At 42.9% G+C, this 18,438-nt stretch overlaps 1 protein-coding gene across 3 annotated transcripts in view; it reads right to left on the reverse strand.

Annotated features, from left to right (window-relative positions):
• The window catches only part of cyb5r4 (cytochrome b5 reductase 4), a 166,359-nt gene that overhangs the window by 23,101 nt on the left and 124,820 nt on the right, over positions 1-18,438 (reverse strand). For all 3 annotated transcript variants that reach the window (XM_070885597.1, XM_070885595.1, XM_070885596.1), the window contains 2 exons: positions 16,408-16,555; positions 10,976-11,062 (listed from right to left, as the gene is read on the reverse strand). In XM_070885597.1, the coding sequence (XP_070741698.1) occupies positions 10,976-11,062; positions 16,408-16,555 (235 nt within the window). The remainder of the gene's footprint in view (positions 1-10,975; positions 11,063-16,407; positions 16,556-18,438) is intronic.

The following is an 18,438-nucleotide window of genomic DNA, read 5'->3' on the forward strand; positions in this document are numbered from 1 at the left end:
AGAGTTTTATTATTATTATACCGGCATAATGTTAACAGCATTTATGTGCCCCAACATAAAATAGTTCTTTAACTCGACTATTTTTTGAATATTTACAGAAATTAAATTAAATTCTACAATATGTATGTACTTCTGCTATATTTGTTCAATATGCTGGAGAAAGGAATACTTGCACCTCCTAGTATAAATCCTGGGCTTCTCATATTCTCCCCCCAATCATGTACTGCGGAGAAAACGCATAGAATCATTCAGCACAGAAGGAGGTCATTCGGCACATTGTATCTGACTGGCTCTTTGAAAGAGCTACCCGATTAGTCTCACTCCCCTGCTCTTTCCCCAAAGTCCTGCAAAGTTTTCCTTTTCAAGTATATATCTCCCCTCTGGTTCTTTTGCACAGGTGTTTCAATTCTATTTCGGATCCCAAACTACATCCTGAAGGGTGGAAGACACCTGTGCGTGGATTTTTTTAACGTGTGGTGGCCGTTGCACCCCAGCCATCACACGGGCTTGACAGAGCTCGGTCTTTCCGGAAATACTAGGGGACCAAGGGTCTAGCGAGAAGGAGGAACTGAAGGAAATCCTTATGAGTCAGGAAACTGTTTTAGGGAAATTGCTGGGACTGAAGGCTGATAAATCCCCAGGGCCTGATAGTCTGTACCCCAGAGTACTTAAGGAGGTAGCCCTAGAAATAGTGGATGCATTGGTGGTCATTTTCCAACATTCTATAGACTCTGGATCTGTTCCGATGGATTGGAGGGTAGCTAATGTAACCCCACTTTTTTAAAAAAGGGAGACAGCAAACAGGGAATTATAGACCAGTTAGCCTGACATCGGTAGTGGGGAAAATATTGTAATCAATTATTAAAGATGGAACAGCAGCGCATTTGGAAAGCAGTGACTGGATCGGTCCAAATCAGCATGGATTTATGAAATCATGCTTGACAAATCTTCTAGAAGTTTTTGAGGATGTAACTAGTAGAGTGGACAAGGGAGAACCAGTGGATGTGGTGTATTTGGACTTTCAAAAGGCTTCTAACAAGGTCCCACACAAGAGATTAGTGTGCAAAATTAAAGCACATGATATTGGGGGTAATGTATTGACGTGGATAGAGAACTGGTTGGCAGACAGGAAGCAAAGAGTCGGAATAAATGAGTCCTTTTCCGAATGGCAGCCATTGACTAGTGGGGTACCACAAGGTTCAGTGCTGGGACCCCAGCTATTTACAATATACATTAATGATTTAGACGAAGGAATTGTATGTAATATCTCCAAGTTTGCAGATGACATTAAGCTGGGTGGCAGTGTGAGCTGTGAGGAGGACGCTAAGAGGCTGCAGGGTGACTTGGACAGGTTAGGTGAGTGGGCAAATGCATGGCAGATGCAGTATAATGTAGATAGATGTGAGGTTATCCACTTTGGTGGCAAAAACAGGAAGGCAGAATATTATCTGAATGGTGACAGATTAGGAAAAGGGGAGGTGCAACGAGACCTGGGTGTCATGGTACATCAGTCATTGAAAGTTGGCATACAGGTACAGGTGAAGAAGGCAAATGGCATGTTGGCTTTCATAGCGAGAAGCAGGGAGGTCTTACTGCAGTTGTACAGGGCCTTGGTGAGGCCACACCTTGAATATTGTGTACAGTTTTGGTATCCTAATCTGAGGAAGGACATTCTTGCTATTGAAGGAGTGCAGCAAAGGTTCACCAGACTGATTCCCGGGATGGCAGGACTGACATATGAAGAAAGACTGGATCGACTAGGCTTATATTCATTGGAATTTAGAAGAATGAGAGGGGATCTCACAGAAACATATAAAATTCTGACGGGATTGGACAGGTTAGATGCAGAAAGAATGTTCCCGATGTTGGAGAAGTCCAGAACCAGGGGTCACAATCTAAGGGTAAAGGGTAAGCCATTTAGGACTGAGATGAGGAGAAACTTCTTCACTCAGAGAATTGTGAACCTGTGGAATTCTCTACCCCAAAAAGTTGTTGAGGCCAGTTCATTAGACATATTCAAAAGGGAGTTAGATGTGGCCCTTACGGCTAAAGGGATCAAGGGGTATGGAGAGAAAGCAGGAATGGGGTACTAAAGTTGCAAAAATGATCAGCTATGATCATATTGAACGGTGGTGCAGGCTCGTAGGGCCGAACGGCCTACTCCTGCACCTATTTTCTATGTTTCTATGGTCCAATAGCAAGGATTAACCAAGACGACTGGAGACCAGCTCTGCTGCACGGACCTAGTGCACACACATATCGCAGTGTGGGCTGGCCCGTGCTGCCCCTGGGCCCTCGCCTCTTCTGGGCTCCGATCACATCCCTCTACGAACTCTTGCCGCTCCTTCGTCCCGACCTCACCGCTCCTGCTGTACCTGCCCGCACTGCAATCAGCTGTTGCCCTTCTGCAGCAGCATGCGCTGCTCCCTGAAGGGGCATGCCGCCACATGCTGCTCCCTTTAATAGTCCCGGCCTGCTGATGGTCTTGCAAGCCGGGACTGTGCTGATTTCTAGGCCGGGCCAACGCACGCTGCTCCCTCTAATGGCCACGGCCTGCTGATGGCCTTGTAGGCCGGGACCCAGAAATCGGCGCGGTCCCGGCCTTCTGCGTGCGGTGGCCCGGCCCTAGCCATTGCATGATTTGCTGACTCGCGTTCAAATAATGAAAAAGCAAGAACTGGGCCAATATCCTGCATGGCTGACACATAGCATTGGGGTGATGTGCAGAATTGTTGACATGTAGAAAGAGAGAGAGGGGGAGGAGAAATGTTCCTGCTAAGGTGCGTGTATGCGCGGCCGTAATCTGAAATGACCCGCGCAGACCGCTCACCAGCTTTTACATTGTTAATACAGTACTGCATATGCGCAGAAATTTAAAGGGACCACGCATTAAAAAAAACAGGCTGCGCAGAAGAAAGCACAGCTTACAAGGAACATTAGTGAGGGGATGGTGAGGGGGATGGAGAGGGGGTGAGAGGGTGCATGAGAGAGAGAGACGGAGACAGAAAGGGAGATAGATAGAGAGAAAGGGAGATGAATAGAGAGGGAGAGAGAGAGAGAGAGGGAGACAGAGACAGAGGGAGAGGAACTCAGACAGAGACAGAGGGAGGAACCTTATACATTTACTGCAATTTACTACACTAATTTCTATGCTGGAATAAACAAGCATTGATTGGTTTACACAATTCTCACCATTTTATACAATATGAAAGATGGGTTCTGCCAGTCCAATGATTCTGGCAATGAGTCACTGTTTTTATATAGAGTTACTTTTGGTTAGAAGACCTTTTTTTTTTATCTGCAGTTCAGAATTAGCTCCTGCATTCTGTCTCCAAGCAATGAACCTAATTTTATTTTTACGAGGCAGTAAGCAGCAACCAGATCTATAGTAGAGCAATAGGGTAATCATCTTTTAATTGTGTGTCATGGGCCAAGCACGTTTCTCTGGCAAACTGATATCTACACTGGAGTATGCAGACTACAATATGACATTTTCTGTTGACAAGTGCAGTCACATCAAAATCTTATGAGCCACATATTTTTGCCCTGTCTTTTGACAAACCTGCATAGGTTTAAGCTTATTTGTTACAAGAAAGATTTGGCAATCACGGATTTTCTGTCAGAAGACAAAATGGACCTTAATCTCCATACACAAAGTAACATCAGGGTATACAGCTTTCCTGCTGGAGCGCTCCATTATCAACACAGGACTTAGGTTCATCTCGATATGGTTATAATAGTACTTTACAGTGACCACTGTAGTGGAACAAAAAGCAAAAAGTTGCAGATGCAGACCGCAGTGATTAGTTTGGATCAGAATTTTTACAATTGAAATCTGCACTCCTGAACTCAATTATCCTCTCCCTCCAGTATATATTAGCCTAGAATTTTCTTGGGGAAATTATGGCATTATTTACACTATGCCATAATTTTCCGGGACATTCACGCCACTCCAATACCCTGGAAGACACTGTGCGTAATTGATTACCAAAGCTCTGCTCCACAGTTAAGTCAATGGGAACTGCAAATTTCTTGGATTTACGCCACTTAGACTGAAAAGTAATGGTGCATTAGTTCAAAATAATTGATTAAAGTAAAATAAAATCTCTGCTCTCTTGATATTAATTCTCAGCTAAAACCCATCGAAACACTTCTTCTTCATCAGTGTGTTAGGTTTAGTGTATACTGTGTGCATGACATAGGGTGCAGAAGTGCCTGTACATTTATAAAAGTGAGAGTGGGAAAGAAATTTGTTTAAGAGCATGTTCAGGCCTGAAATGGCTGTCATGCTTGCAGTGCGCTTCAGAAGCTGGGGATTCATGTGAAATTGGGCCTTCGCCCCATCTGAATAATTCTGGTGAGCTGCAGGTGCCTGTAGGATCTCCTGAGGCAGCTCACTGTTCCTCTGGACCAGCTGTGTTGTCGACAACTGCCCTCAAGTACGTTTTGCAAGGTGGGGGGACACAAGTGAACAGGAGAGGGCCAAACAGATGTAGTGCTATGGAGCCAGAAGAAGTGCCCTGCTCCTCCTGGCTCTTCTTTAAGACAAATTTTTTAAAAAATTACCTTTATGTTGGTGTCCTCCCTTTAAGGACCACTAATCAGGCCGCAGAAGGAACTGTGAATTGCACTGTCGGCTTCACTCAGTGGCCGGAATTTTCTTTACCTGGGTGGGTCGGGTGCAGGTGGCCGGCGTGGCAGGCTAGGACCCTGTTCCTCATTTCATGCCGCTCCTCAGAATGACTTTTCCTTAATGACGCCTATTAAGGCAGGCCTGCACGTTACCTAGCTCTGTTAAGTGGTGCAGGTCTGATGATGCCATCTACAACTCATTCCAGCCGGGATAATTAAAGGAACACTGGCAACATTGGATTTGAAGGTTCATCTAGGAGTGTGCGTGCACTATATTTTATCATTTGGGTGTTGCTAAGCATTGAACACATGACTGCACAGAGACAGAGAACTGCATCCACATTCTCAGATGACTCCCTCCATATGCCTGTGGAGAGAGTCAGAGCATGCAGGGAGGTCCTCGTCCCTTTTGATGGCCGCAAGAGTCATCTCCAGCAGGCTGAGATAGCAGAGGAGGTGAACAGCAGAAATGTTGTGAGGAGGGCTTGGGTGCAGTGTCGGAAGCGCTTCAATTAGTTCAGGAAAAGTGAGTGCAAAGCCACATTCAACTTCATCCTGCTGTATCTCTCATCACATCCCCATCACTCTGCCTTCCCAACACATCATTACTCACACCAACATACCTTGCCCTTGCCTGTCCACCCATCCCTCTCGCTGTCTACATTATCACATCCCCATTGCCAATCACCCCTCACACTCATCCTAATGCAATCATACACAAGGAGATTGTTTAAAATCGCCACCACATTCCCCTCATAGTCACCCTCTACAGATGTAACCCATCCATTCCTTACACTCACTCCATCACTCTCACTCAGTGGGAGATGGAGAGAGGGGGCATCTCAGCAACCTGGTGACAGAATGACATCTCATACATCCACATGGCATACATCATCATCATCATGGGCGGTCCCTCGAACGAGGATGACTTGCTTCCACGAGTTCACAGGTGTTTCGATGAAGGACCCGATGTTCCAGTCCTGAACTCCAATTGAGGGGGTGGAAGATGCCTGTGCATGAATTTTTTTAACGTGTGGTGACCGTTGCACACCAGCCACCACACAGGCTTGACAGAGCTAGGCCTTTATCCAGTGGCAAGGGTTAACCAGGACGACTGGAGACCTGCTCTGCTGCACGGACCTAGCGCGCACACATATCGCAGTGTGGGCAACCCGTGCTGCCCCTGGGCCCTCGGCTCTTTTGGGCCCCATAACCTCATCTGTTGCACCTCCACCACAATCTCTCACCGCTCATCTGCCATAAACATTCACCACATCTTGCCACAAACACTCGCCGCTCAACCATGAGCGAACTGAATGGCAAACTAGGCTCGAGGGGGAAAACGGCCTTCTCCTGGTCTTAATGTTCCTATCTAGGCTTACACACAAGCAGCATTTATTTGGGTGAGGTATCAGAGGGTAAATGGTGCCAAAGGAATTACACTCTCACATCAATGGCTTTGGGAAGAGAGGTGAATTGACAAAATATTTCTAATCATTTCATTTGAAATTGAACACAACAAATTTAAAATTCCATTATTGATGCAAAAAAAATGAACATTTCCTTTGCTGAAAATTAACTGTAGCCATCAGCCCATGTAGTTGGGTCACTATTCGCAAAGTACAGCAATTTATCCTTCACCATCACACGAAGTTTCTCACACGAGCTGGTAATAAATGGCTGTCTGAAATTCTCCCCCGAGAGGGAAGAGGTAGCCGGCATCTGAAAGGTTAACAGAAACTGGCGGCTGCTAATGCAGATCATCTGCCCAGTGATGTTGCAGCCATGTTTATTCCTTTATGTATATATCATTTTTTTATAAATGTACATCAAAAAAGATGGCATCTTTCCTCCTAAAAATAAAAATGCATTTGTCTTTATTTTGAGTTTACACCTTGATCACTACTGGATTGTGGATGAAAGAGGGCAATTATTTCGGAATGGATGGCTGTTGTGCTACCTGTAAAAGGGAGCGAGGAGCGGTGGCAGTGCACCCCGGCTGGTTTTAAGGTGCAGGCCTTGCACCGAAGGTGAGCAAGTGTCACTTCGCCATTTTCCACCCTGCTGATAACTGGGTTCAATCCCAGTCACTGAACCCCGCCGCCTCGCACACCAACTACTCCCCAACAAAGTCAGCAACCACTTCAAACAACTTTGTTAAATATTAAGAGTAGTTTTTGGGGGAGGGTGGGGGATATATATAGATATATGTTGACCAAGTGAGTCCTGACGATGAACTTTCCCAATTTATTGTTTTTATTTTATTTATTTTTTTAAAACGTGTTGTTATTATTTAGAGCTGCAGTTCCACAAGAGAAAAAAAATCGACAATAACGCCGGCGAGGTCCCGGGTCTTTGACCACTTCACAAACTGATCACCTCCCGCTGCCCATTTCAATCAATAAACAAACACAATCCACCACCTACCTCCAACCCTGTACATATTTGCCGCCATTCCGTCCCTTTTATTATTGTTTTTTTTCCCCCGGTTGGTGAGAAGCTGCTGTTGGACCGGGAGGGGGAGGAGGAGGCGGTATCTCCCGGTTCGCTGCCTCCCGCCGCCTTTAAGGGATCCCGAGTGTGAGGGGAGGAGGGAGTGACTCGTATGGCGACTGATGTCAGCAGCCAGTGAATGTTCACTGAGTTTAATGGTATCGTTACCCATTCTTGATATGACATTTCAAAATCATCTCTCTACTCTCCCACAGATCCATCAAGAGCCCCTCCAAACCCCTTCACTGTCCAGGAGGAAGAGGAAGACGGCTCCTCAGAGGAGCTGCCAGCCTCTGAGGACGCAGCGCAGATATACACGCCTTGGTGGGTTCTACACGAGATAGAGTAGTGTTTTCACCTGGTGTCTCACAAGTCACAAGTGAGCAAGAGCAGATGGTGGAGACAGCAGGGACAGCATTGGGGACTCCTCGCCGGAGGGTACTGGATGGACCTAGCTCTGCTCAGCTGCATGCAGACGCACAGCCTCGGGGGCCATCGAGAAAGAAAGCGATCCTGGAGATACAAGAAGAAGTGCAGGAGGCTCTGACAGGTTTTGCGACCGCGATGTCTGCAAATGAAGTGCATGTCCAGCATGCCTATTGTCTGCTCTATGACACATCTGGTGGAAATGTGGCTTTCATGATATCTCTCCTGGGCCTCTGTACTTGCTTGTTCTCCTCAGGGGTGGCATGAGCCGCATCCTCAGTGGATAGCCCTCGTCTCCAAGCAGCCAGCCGCAAAGTCTGTTTGGAGGTGGGAAGACCTGAGGGAGAATGGGCTGACGCAGGACAAAAGAGTCATGACAGCTACCAGAGAATTTGGCACACACATGCATGATAATCTTCATATGGTTGCAGACCAGCTGCACATTGAGGGAGTGGAAGCCCTTGCGGTTGACAAACACTCCTAGGTGATGATGGGGTGCCCTGATGGCCACATGTGTGCAGTCGATGATGCCCTGCACCTGTGGGATGCCAGCCATAGTGGCAAAGCCCAGCGCCTGCTCAGTAACACGGACATCATCAGTGGCAAAGTTGATAATAATTGGCTGACTTGACAAACAGGGCATCGGTGACCTGTGTGATGCATCTGTGGGCAACCGACTGCGAGATGCCGCAAATGTCTGCTGCACATCCCTGGAAGGAGCCTGAGGCGAAGAAGTTAAGGGCACTGGTGACTTTGACAGTTACTGGTAAGGAGTGTCCACCAGGTCCTCTGGTGTAGCTCTTGTTTCAGCAAGTGGCAAATGTCTGTGATGACCTGGCGTGATAGCCTGAGCCTCCTTTGGCACTGCTACTCAGTCATGTTGAGGAAGCTCATCCTTTGCCTGTACATCCTGTGTGGGGTTATCGCTCCGGTGCGGTGCAGCCCTGCGCTAATGCCTTCTGTCCGGTGGAGGATCAGGTCATTGAGGAAAAGGTTGGTGGTGTTCATGGTCCGATTCTGAGGACCAAAGTGAGACAGTATAAACGGCACCCATGCTGATGTAATAGATGACAGGTCAACATGGATTCATGAAGGGGAAATCATGTTTAACTAATTTACTGGAATTCTTTGAGGATATAACGAGCATGGTGGATAGAGGTGTACCGATGGATGTGGTGTATTTAGATTTCCAAAAGGCATTCGATAAGGTGCCACACAAAGGTTACTGCAGAAGATAAAGGTACGTGGAGTCAGAGGAAATGTATTAGCATGGATAGAGAATTGGCTGGCTAACAGAAAGCAGAGAGTCGGAATAAATGGGTCCTTTTCGGGTTGGAAATCGGTGGTTAGTGGTGTGCCACAGGGATCGGTGCTGGGACCACAACTGTTTACAATATACATAGACGACCTGGAAGAGGGGACAGAATGTAGTGTAACAAAATTTGCAGAAGTCACAAAGATTAGTGGGAAAGTGGGTTGTGTAGAGGACACAGAGAGGCTGCAAAGAGATTTAGATAGGTTAAGCGAATGGGCTAAGGTTTGGCAGATGGAATACAATGTCGGAAAATGTGAGGTCATCCACCTTGGGGGAAAAAAAACAGTAAAAGGGAATATTATTTGAATGGGGAGAAATTACAACATGCTGCGGTGCAGAGGGACCTGGGGGTCCTTGTGCATGAATCCAAAAAAGTTAGTTTGCAGGTGCAGCAGGTAATCAGGAAGGCGAATGGAATGTTGGCCTTCATTGCGAGAGGAATGGAGTACAATAGCAGGGAGGTCCTGCTGCAACTGTACAGGGTATTGGTGAGGCCACACCTGGAGTACTGCGTGCAGTTTTGGTCACCTTACTTAAGGAAGGATATACTAGCATTGGAGTGGGTACAGAGATGATTCACTAGGCTGATTCCGGAGATGAGGGGGTTACCTTATGATGATAGATTGAGTAGACTGGGTCTTTACTCGTTGGAGTTCAGAAGGATGAGGGGTGATCTTATAGAAACATTTAAAATAATGAAAGGGATAGACAAGATAGAGGCAGAGAGGTTGTTTCCACTGGTTGGGGAGACTAGAACTAGGGGGCACAGCCTCAAAATACGGGGGAGCCAATTTAAAACTGAGTTGAGAAGGAATTTCTTCTCCCAGAGGGTTGTGAATCTGTGGAATTCTCTGCCCAAGGAAGCAGTTGAGGCTAGCTCATTGAATGTATTCAAATCACAGATAGATAGATTTTTAACCAATAAGGGAATTAAGGGTTACGGTGAGCGGGCGGGTAAGTGGAGCTGAGTCCACGGCCAGATCAGCCATGATCTTCTTGAATAGCGGAGCAGGCTCGAGGTGCTAGATGGCCGACTCCTGTTCCTAATTCTTATGTTCTTATGTCAAATAGAGATGAGAGAAGCAATCTGTCAATGGTGTGATAATGAGGTGACAGTGGTGAAAACACTTGGAACCTGTATAACCCTAAATCTGTGCTGAGATTGCACTCAGTAACAGCATTTCTCTTCGGAAAGCAGGTGTCAGCATTAATTATGCTTTCCATGCTGTGCCTTAATGAGCTGCATCAGTTGCCACTGAACTTTCGCCTGAGCTTGACAGACGTGGTTCCCGAGCTGCGTGATTCCAACGATCACGCAGTGAAATTACAAATGTCTGGTTAAAAAAGACGTTTAAGGGTGTTACAACAAGCTAATCATTACCTAAATTGGTTTGCCTCTGCCGTTCGGGTTGCTGCCACAATGGCAAACGCGTCCGTGTTAAAGGCATGTGGAGGCGAGATCCTGATCCGCACCGATTTATTTCCATTTTCACTCTCTACCCGCCTCCAATCCCGCATGCACAGCAGCAGGCAAATTCCGGCCAGTCTCTCACCAATTTCGGACGGGAGGCAATAAACATGTGTTAGGCCCCTCATAGGGGCCCCAAGAAAGAAAGAACTTGTATTTATATAGCACTCAGTCCCAAAATGCTTTACAGCCAATGAAGTACTTTTGAAGTGTAGTCACTGTTGTAACGTAGGTAACAATGGCTGTTTTTGGTGGCCGCCAGGGTGGCCTGAATATTGCCATGGCCCCCGAAATCTCATGTTGCCATGTTAAACCAGGCATCTTAAGCATGCTTGCAATATGATTACGGCCCATGTTTTCACTCAGCAAGAACAAGAAGAAACACACAAGAGTTTAATAATGTGGCTGTCTTTGAGAGATCCGTGATGCCTAGTCTGGTACAGGTGACAGTCAGCCGAGATGTTTAGGGAACCTCACAAAAACTGGTTCCCAATATTTGTTGATAAATTGTATGCCATCAAAGTAACAGAAAATCACAGGTGCTGACCATTCATTTGATTCCATATCCATGGAAATGTGCAAATTCATCACCATAGCTTGACTGACAAAGACCCTGCACTTACTTCGTGAACATGCATTACCTTTTATCTTTTGAGGACAACTGGTCTAATTGATCCCTCCACAAAATATCCTTTTCTTCCTTGTTGAAGAACATCAATCGAACTCTCCTGAAACAAAACAAAAGTGACATTAAAGCTGTCATCTTGTGTATCTTATTCTAAACTTCATTTTACTAAATGTTGTTTCATTGAAAGAATAGCTTTAAAATCTAAAAGAATAGTTTAAATAATAGTAGTCCACTGCAGGATGCAATGCTCCATAAGGCAAGTTGTAGTTTCTGCAAGAGGAAGGCACTGAGAAGCCACATGTTTCCCTGCATGGAGGGATGGCACACAGAAGGGAGAGTCACTCTTGACTGTTCTTGTTGATCTAGTAGAGGCATCTCTGATCATGGGGGTGGTTTAGAAAGAGACACTGGATCCAGTAAGTAAAGGCACTTGCCTCCTGGATCCAGCAGTCCTCGCCTTCCATTAGCTGTCGGGTTTCCCGAGGCCTGAAAACCCAACCAGTCACAGTTAAATTTGAAATGCAGGTTGAATCTGAGGCATAGCAGCCTCATTATAATATTTAAATGGTATGACCCACCTCCTGGGAGCTGGTTGGCTGCCGACGTCCACATCCTGCTTCCGTTAAAACTGGAAGTGGGCAGGTTGGAGGTGGGTTCTGGTCGGAATACAATTTTTTAACATTAACTTCCCACCCAATCCCAGCCCACCTGTTTTTAAAATTCTCGCCAAAGTGTTCATTTGTTTTAAGTAAAATTGTGTGTAATTTAGTAATATAATTTTAACAATACTTTAAGTAATAAAGCTATTCCAGAATAGCCAGGGGAAGGATGGTGTGTGGAAAAAGACAAAAGTGGCTGTTTGATTCCACAGGGAGCCACTTGAAAATATCAGGACCATTTCCATATATCTGCAATATGGTAAAACCCATCTCTGACAATTGCATATAAGGGTTTCGAGAACATATTTTAAAAGTCCAAGATAGATTAGCCTTTTAAGTAACATAATATGGTCTTTTCAGATATTGGAGATGATTGCTTAGATACTTTCATTATCTCCTATTATGCAAAATGGTAATTGAACATAATGGGAATTTTGGCAACAGTGACTTTTCTTTGAGCTATGACTTAGAATATCAGCCCGTTAATATTATTCCTGTGGGAAAGTACTTGAACACATCAGAAAAGCCTGTAGTTGGGTGAGATGGTGCTGCAACCATGAGTTTAAAAAAAATATTCCTTGCCTAAACTACCCAATTTTTATTAAAATTCTGAAATAACACAGGTTTTGATGAAAGGTCATCAATCTAAAATGTTAACCCTATCTTCCCCTCACCACAGATACTTGCTGAGTGTTTCCTGCATTTTATGGTTTCATTTCAGATGTCCAGCATCTTCAGTATTTTGCTTTTAAATTTATCTATATATATATTTTTTCTTTGTAATTCTGCCCCTCCTTCGAGGACCACGTCTGCTTCTGTAACACTTCAGGCAATAGTCAGTGACATGGGAAGAACATTATTTGGATTAATTATTTACTATTTAAAACTAGAATTTGTATTATTTTCAAAAATATAATTTTTTTATATTGAATAAGCAGCAGCCTTAATGGTTTGTGTGTTAAACTCATTTGTTTCAGTTTTTGAAAACTGTGCTGAATTGATCCAAGAGAGTGACAACCTTTCCTGATGTGTTCAAGTACTGTTCCCACAGGAATAACATTAACGGGCTGATATTCTAAATCATAGCTCAAAGAAAAGACACTGATGCCAAAATCCCCATTGTGTTCAATTACCATTTTGCATAATAGGAAATAATGAAAGTAACGAAGCAATCATCTCTAATATCTGAAAAGACCATATTATAAGTTAGCCTTAAATATTTTATAATTATAGCTCAATATCCTACTTTCTATCAAGTTTTTCAAGATTCTCTTAAGAAAAAGTGCAAGTATATTATATTTGTACAGTAAACGTGAATCACTTTTACATTAGGACATTTGTGTAAATATTTTATTAAACTGATGATTCCAAGTTCCATTAATTTATTCAGCTTTTATTCTTTTAACAATGATCCAAAATAAGTTGAATTAAAATATTGACAATATACTAAGATGAGCCCACTTTTAACTCAATATTACAGTATTCACCTACGGCATTAAAAGTCTTCCACTAGTGTGCACTTCCTGTCTGCACCACCTGATTTCCTATTTGTACAGTAAACGTGAATCACTTTTACATTAGGACATTTGTGTAAATATTTTATTAAACTGATGATTCCAAGTTCCATTAATTTATTCAGCTTTTATTCTTTTAACAATGATCCAAAATAAGTTGAATTAAAATATTGACAATATACTAAGATGAGCCCACTTTTAACTCAATATTACAGTATTCACCTACGGCATTAAAAGTCTTCCACTAGTGTGCACTTCCTGTCTGCACCACCTGATTTCCTATTTGTACAGTAAACGTGAATCACTTTTACATTAGGACATTTGTGTAAATATTTTATTAAACTGATGATTCCAAGTTCCATTAATTTATTCAGCTTTTATTCTTTTAACAATGATCCAAAATAAGTTGAATTAAAATATTGACAATATACTAAGATGAGCCCACTTTTAACTCAATATTACAGTATTCACCTACGGCATTAAAAGTCTTCCACTAGTGTGCACTTCCTGTCTGCACCACCTGATTTCCTATTTGTACAGTAAACGTGAATCACTTTTACATTAGGACATTTGTGTAAATATTTTATTAAACTGATGATTCCAAGTTCCATTAATTTATTCAGCTTTTATTCTTTTAACAATGATCCAAAATAAGTTGAATTAAAATATTGACAATATACTAAGATGAGCCCACTTTTAACTCAATATTACAGTATTCACCTACGGCATTAAAAGTCTTCCACTAGTGTGCACTTCCTGTCTGCACCACCTGATTTCCTGTTGTCACACTTTTTGTGTCAACTTTTTCCATTATAAACTCCTATATCCAGATTTATAATCAGTTTTGCTTACGTAAACTTGACAAGTATTAAAAGGTGTCAACTGTTATTAATAAACATTTAAATATCGTTACTTTCAAAATTTTCTTTTCTATATATAAGTAATGTTTTACATGTTTATATAATGTCATCGCTTACTGCCTAGCTGCCAAGCCATTCTTAGGCTGCAGCCCAGGACACTACTCCCCAGTTCCAGCACTCGGTGCTCTGCAGCTTTTTACAGCTTGTGCTCTTCAACACTCTTGTAGTCTGCTCATTACCACTATGCTGCCTGAGCCCATTCCTGGAATTTAATATTGTTAATATGCTGGCCTGCTCATGGCTGCAACTGGTCCTCGTTCAGGCCGGTAGGCGCTTTGGTTGCTAATTCTTGGCTGCCACCATTGGTTACCACACCCCGTGCCTGCTGATAGTCTGTAGAACTTTTATTTTTTTTTAAATTATATATATATTTTTAAACATTGGCCTTGAAAGTCAAACTTTTAGCGGTGTCCGTTATGGCCGGTTTTGAAGAAAAAATGGCAGCAGCTTCGCTTCCACGCTCGCTGTAAATATTTTAATTATCAGGAGTGTGACATCAATCGGTGTGCAATGCCAAATTGATGCACGCTCATTGATTATGGATGTCGCTGTTCTTTTTACCTCCCTCGCCAAAGCACGGCCATACGTAGAGCCGGGAGAAAGCTTCGGTGAGCTATAAACCGTATAGTAAACAGCTACTTGAGATAATTGGTAACTATGGAGAGTTCAGACAATGTCATTGGAGTGAAAACTGCTTCTATTGAAATGCATCAAATCTTCCCTAATGCCCCCGCCCTGGTCAGTCAAGCATTACGGTAAATACTTTTAAAATAAACTATACTGTACTACAATTGTAATAATCTCAGGAAAAAAATCAAAGCTGAATTTCCTTACATTTTATACATTGGGTTTTCTAGTTTAGGAACTGATAAAGTGTGAAGTTTTGAAGTCTTTTTAAAAGCCAAAAATTAAGGAAGATTTAACACCATATTTTCACCAAGAGTTCTTCAAAGGTCTGTTGTTAAAAAATTTAATGAATTCTCTTTTGCACGATTTACACCAGTAAACTCATGACCAAGAGGTTCATATTTCCTTTTTAAATTTTTTAAAATTTCAATTGATTTCTCATGCCATTTAAAGACATCTATGCTACAGTCTTTATGTGGTGTTTCCAGTCACAGTCCCTCCAGTTCTGAGCCTGTGCTTAAAGACCCACTCACCAGGGAGTGAATCCCCTATGTGATATGTAGGCTAGTGCACTGTCACTGCTTGCTGCAAGACAGTGCATCCGCCTTCCCCTCCCCCTCCAGCACCAAGGTGCAGCACAAACCTCCACACAGCAAATATCTGGGTGAAATATCTGTGGACCTATGGCCGCCAATGATGGTGGGAGTAGCAGGCAGTCTGGTACCCGCTTGTGGACCCCACACAAGACCCAGACAAATGTTCACGAAAGTAAAAGGGGAGCCGTGGAGAAACAAATGCTTCCTAAAGTGCCACAGCAGTCGGTGCTGCAACCCTACAAGGGCCATTAGCGGACTCGATACCTCCTGACCCAGCCAAACCCAGGAACCGTCACCAGATTATCCCAAACAGCACATTCACTGTTAATAGGTGACTGCCCAAGAACACTGCACCGATCCTTTAGACGCGGCCTTCGGCCTCCTGTTGATGTTACCGCCGGAAAGAGTGCATTACATAGGAGATTCTGCGCTCCACTCATTTAAATCAGCAGGCAGCACTAAAATAGCGGTGCTGTCTGCACTCTTTTGGCGGGCAGCTGTTAACCTTGGCTTGCGGTGGCACCGCCCGTTTTCGGGCTTGATCGAATTTCCAGGCCACAGATTTTATTTTTTATACCTCAACCCATTTTCCGTTTCCCAAAATGGCTTTAAATTAATTACTCAAAATTGCTTTGTTCAATTCAAAACTACCAGCCCTTGCTTCAGCCATCCAAAACTGTCGCCCAACATGAATGCCAGAAGCAAAATAGGGTACAATGAAGCAAAAAAGAGAAATAAGAGAGAAGCAGAAGGCAAGCAAAAGAAATAGGAGCGAGATAGAAACTTAGAGAATCAGTGACCAAGTGAGCAAAATAAAAGCAAGCAAGAAAACGAGAGCCAGGAATATGTAGGTAACAGAGTGCTCCTGTTCGCCACTGTTTTGGAGGTGCTGTCATCACATTCTTTAAGAATAAGGAGATGAACTTTTCAACACTACTGGTCTGAGCTCCACCTGTGCAACACCATGGTAGATCGAATATTGGTACTAAAATGCTACATTGCATTTTAATTTCACAATTAGACAAAGATTGTGATGAATAAAACTAAATGCACTAAAGCAGGATTCTGTAATACCTGAAAAATGATTACAGTTTAACTTGGAGACAGAAATCACACTGATAAAACTCACCTGAAAGAAGACATTTTCAAGGTAAAGCTTATAAGTTTGATCATTGGAGTGAAGCCTGTACCAGCAGCCAATAGGATGAGCTCAGATATTCCTTTAAGTTGTGAGTATTTGAAATTTCCTTGTGGGCCACTCATGGATACACAGTCTCCTTTGGATACAATAAAACAACAAATTAATGTCTTAAGGAAAAAAGAAATATCTGAGCAAAATATTGCTAGTTATTTCCAAACTAATAAATCCCTTACTTTTAATGTACGGTTGTCAAACTATTAAAAATATAATTATGATTAATCTCAATTAAAAATGTATTCAGTTAATCTTGATTTAATTGCATATTTAATTGATATAATTACTGCATCCACCTCATTCAAGTTTGCTTCATTACTTACGCGATTATTATAACACATTATTCGTTTATGGGATGTCGGCGTCACTGTCAAGGCCAACATTTATTGCCCATCCCTAATTGCCTTCAAGAAGGTGGTGGTAAGCCATCTTTTTGAACTGCTGCAGTCTGTGGGATGAAGGTACTCCCACAGTGCTGACTTTGTAGTAGTGGTTTGGTATAACTAAGTGGCTTGCTAGGCCATTTCAGAGGGCAGTTAAGAGTCAACCACATTGCTGTGGTCAGGAGTCACATGTACGCCAGAATCGGGTAAGGATGGCAGATTTCCTTCCTGAAAGGACATTACTGAATCAGTTGGGTTTTTACAACAATCCAGTAGGTCAACAAGCACAAGGTTGATTGGCGAACGGAACTAGGTGCGAGTTAGGACATGGGCAGCAGAGTTTTGGATGAACTCAAGTTTACGGAAGGTGCAAGGTGGCAGGCCAGCCAGCAGAGCATTGCAACAGTCGAGTCTAGAGTGACCACCCAACCCGGAAAGACACTCCCCCGCCCAGTCACCCAACATTAAGTGGCAAGCACTACTCCCTGACCTACAGCCTCTTTAATTTTTTTTCTTATCACCTGTTCCTACCATTAGGGACTGGATGGATTGGGAAGCAGTAACGACAATGTCCAGTAAACTGAAATAATTTTATATTTTTAATTTGAAAACATGAGAGGAAGGTTAGGCGGCATTTGAAAACAAAGTTTTGAACAACATGGTTCCTATTTTTGAAACGGCTATGATTTCCATAGCTTCTGCTATTAATGTGTTAAAAAATTAATTGCCAAAAAAATTAACTGCGATTAATTGACAGCTTCATTTTAAAGCGAAACAAATATTTCATATTTGCTCTTAAAGTGTACTTATAATACTATATTACTTCATATGGTATGAAAGAGGTGATAAAACAGATTTGCAGCCAAGAGTTATATTGCATAGACAGAAATCATTACGCTTTTACATAATACACCAAAGGTATAAAATCAGGCTCCCATATTATTCTAGTCTAATTTTTCCTGCAATTTATCTTCAACGTAAAGAACAGGATATTAAGTAAAATTGACAAACAAAATATATCCTTGTAAATCTGTTGTTTCACTCTAATACACAGCACGGATCACTTTTCACATCAGTGTTGTATTAATACTACAGTTCACCTTATCCTAGAGTCACCCTGCTTTTCTTGTCTTTTACTGTTGTAACATAGGAAAGTACAGGACTGAAAAGAGATAGCACTACATCTGGCCGATCACACAAATATTTTTCAATCACTCAGTCCCTCAAATATCTATCCAATTCGCCATTAAATTTGTCCACACTATACTGCCTTCACTGCCAGTCCATTCCAGATGATCGCCATCCTTTGTGTAAAGTAGTTATCCCGAAATTCCACAGGGCGTGATCCCAGCTCTTATGCCAGGATTGCACCTTTAGTGATCTGCTGCATGAAATGATTGACTTAATCACTATCACTAATGAATTAGTACTAGGTAAAATAATGGGACTAAAGGCGGACAAGTCCCCTAGACCTGATGCCTTACATCCTGGGGTCTTAAGAGAAGTGGCTGCAGAGATAGTGGATGTATTGGTTGTAATCTACCAAAATTCCCTGGATTCTGGGGCGGTCCCAGCAGATTGG

This window comes from Pristiophorus japonicus, chromosome 7 (assembly GCF_044704955.1).
Source record: "Pristiophorus japonicus isolate sPriJap1 chromosome 7, sPriJap1.hap1, whole genome shotgun sequence".
In the NCBI taxonomy this organism is placed as follows: Eukaryota; Metazoa; Chordata; class Chondrichthyes; family Pristiophoridae; genus Pristiophorus; species Pristiophorus japonicus.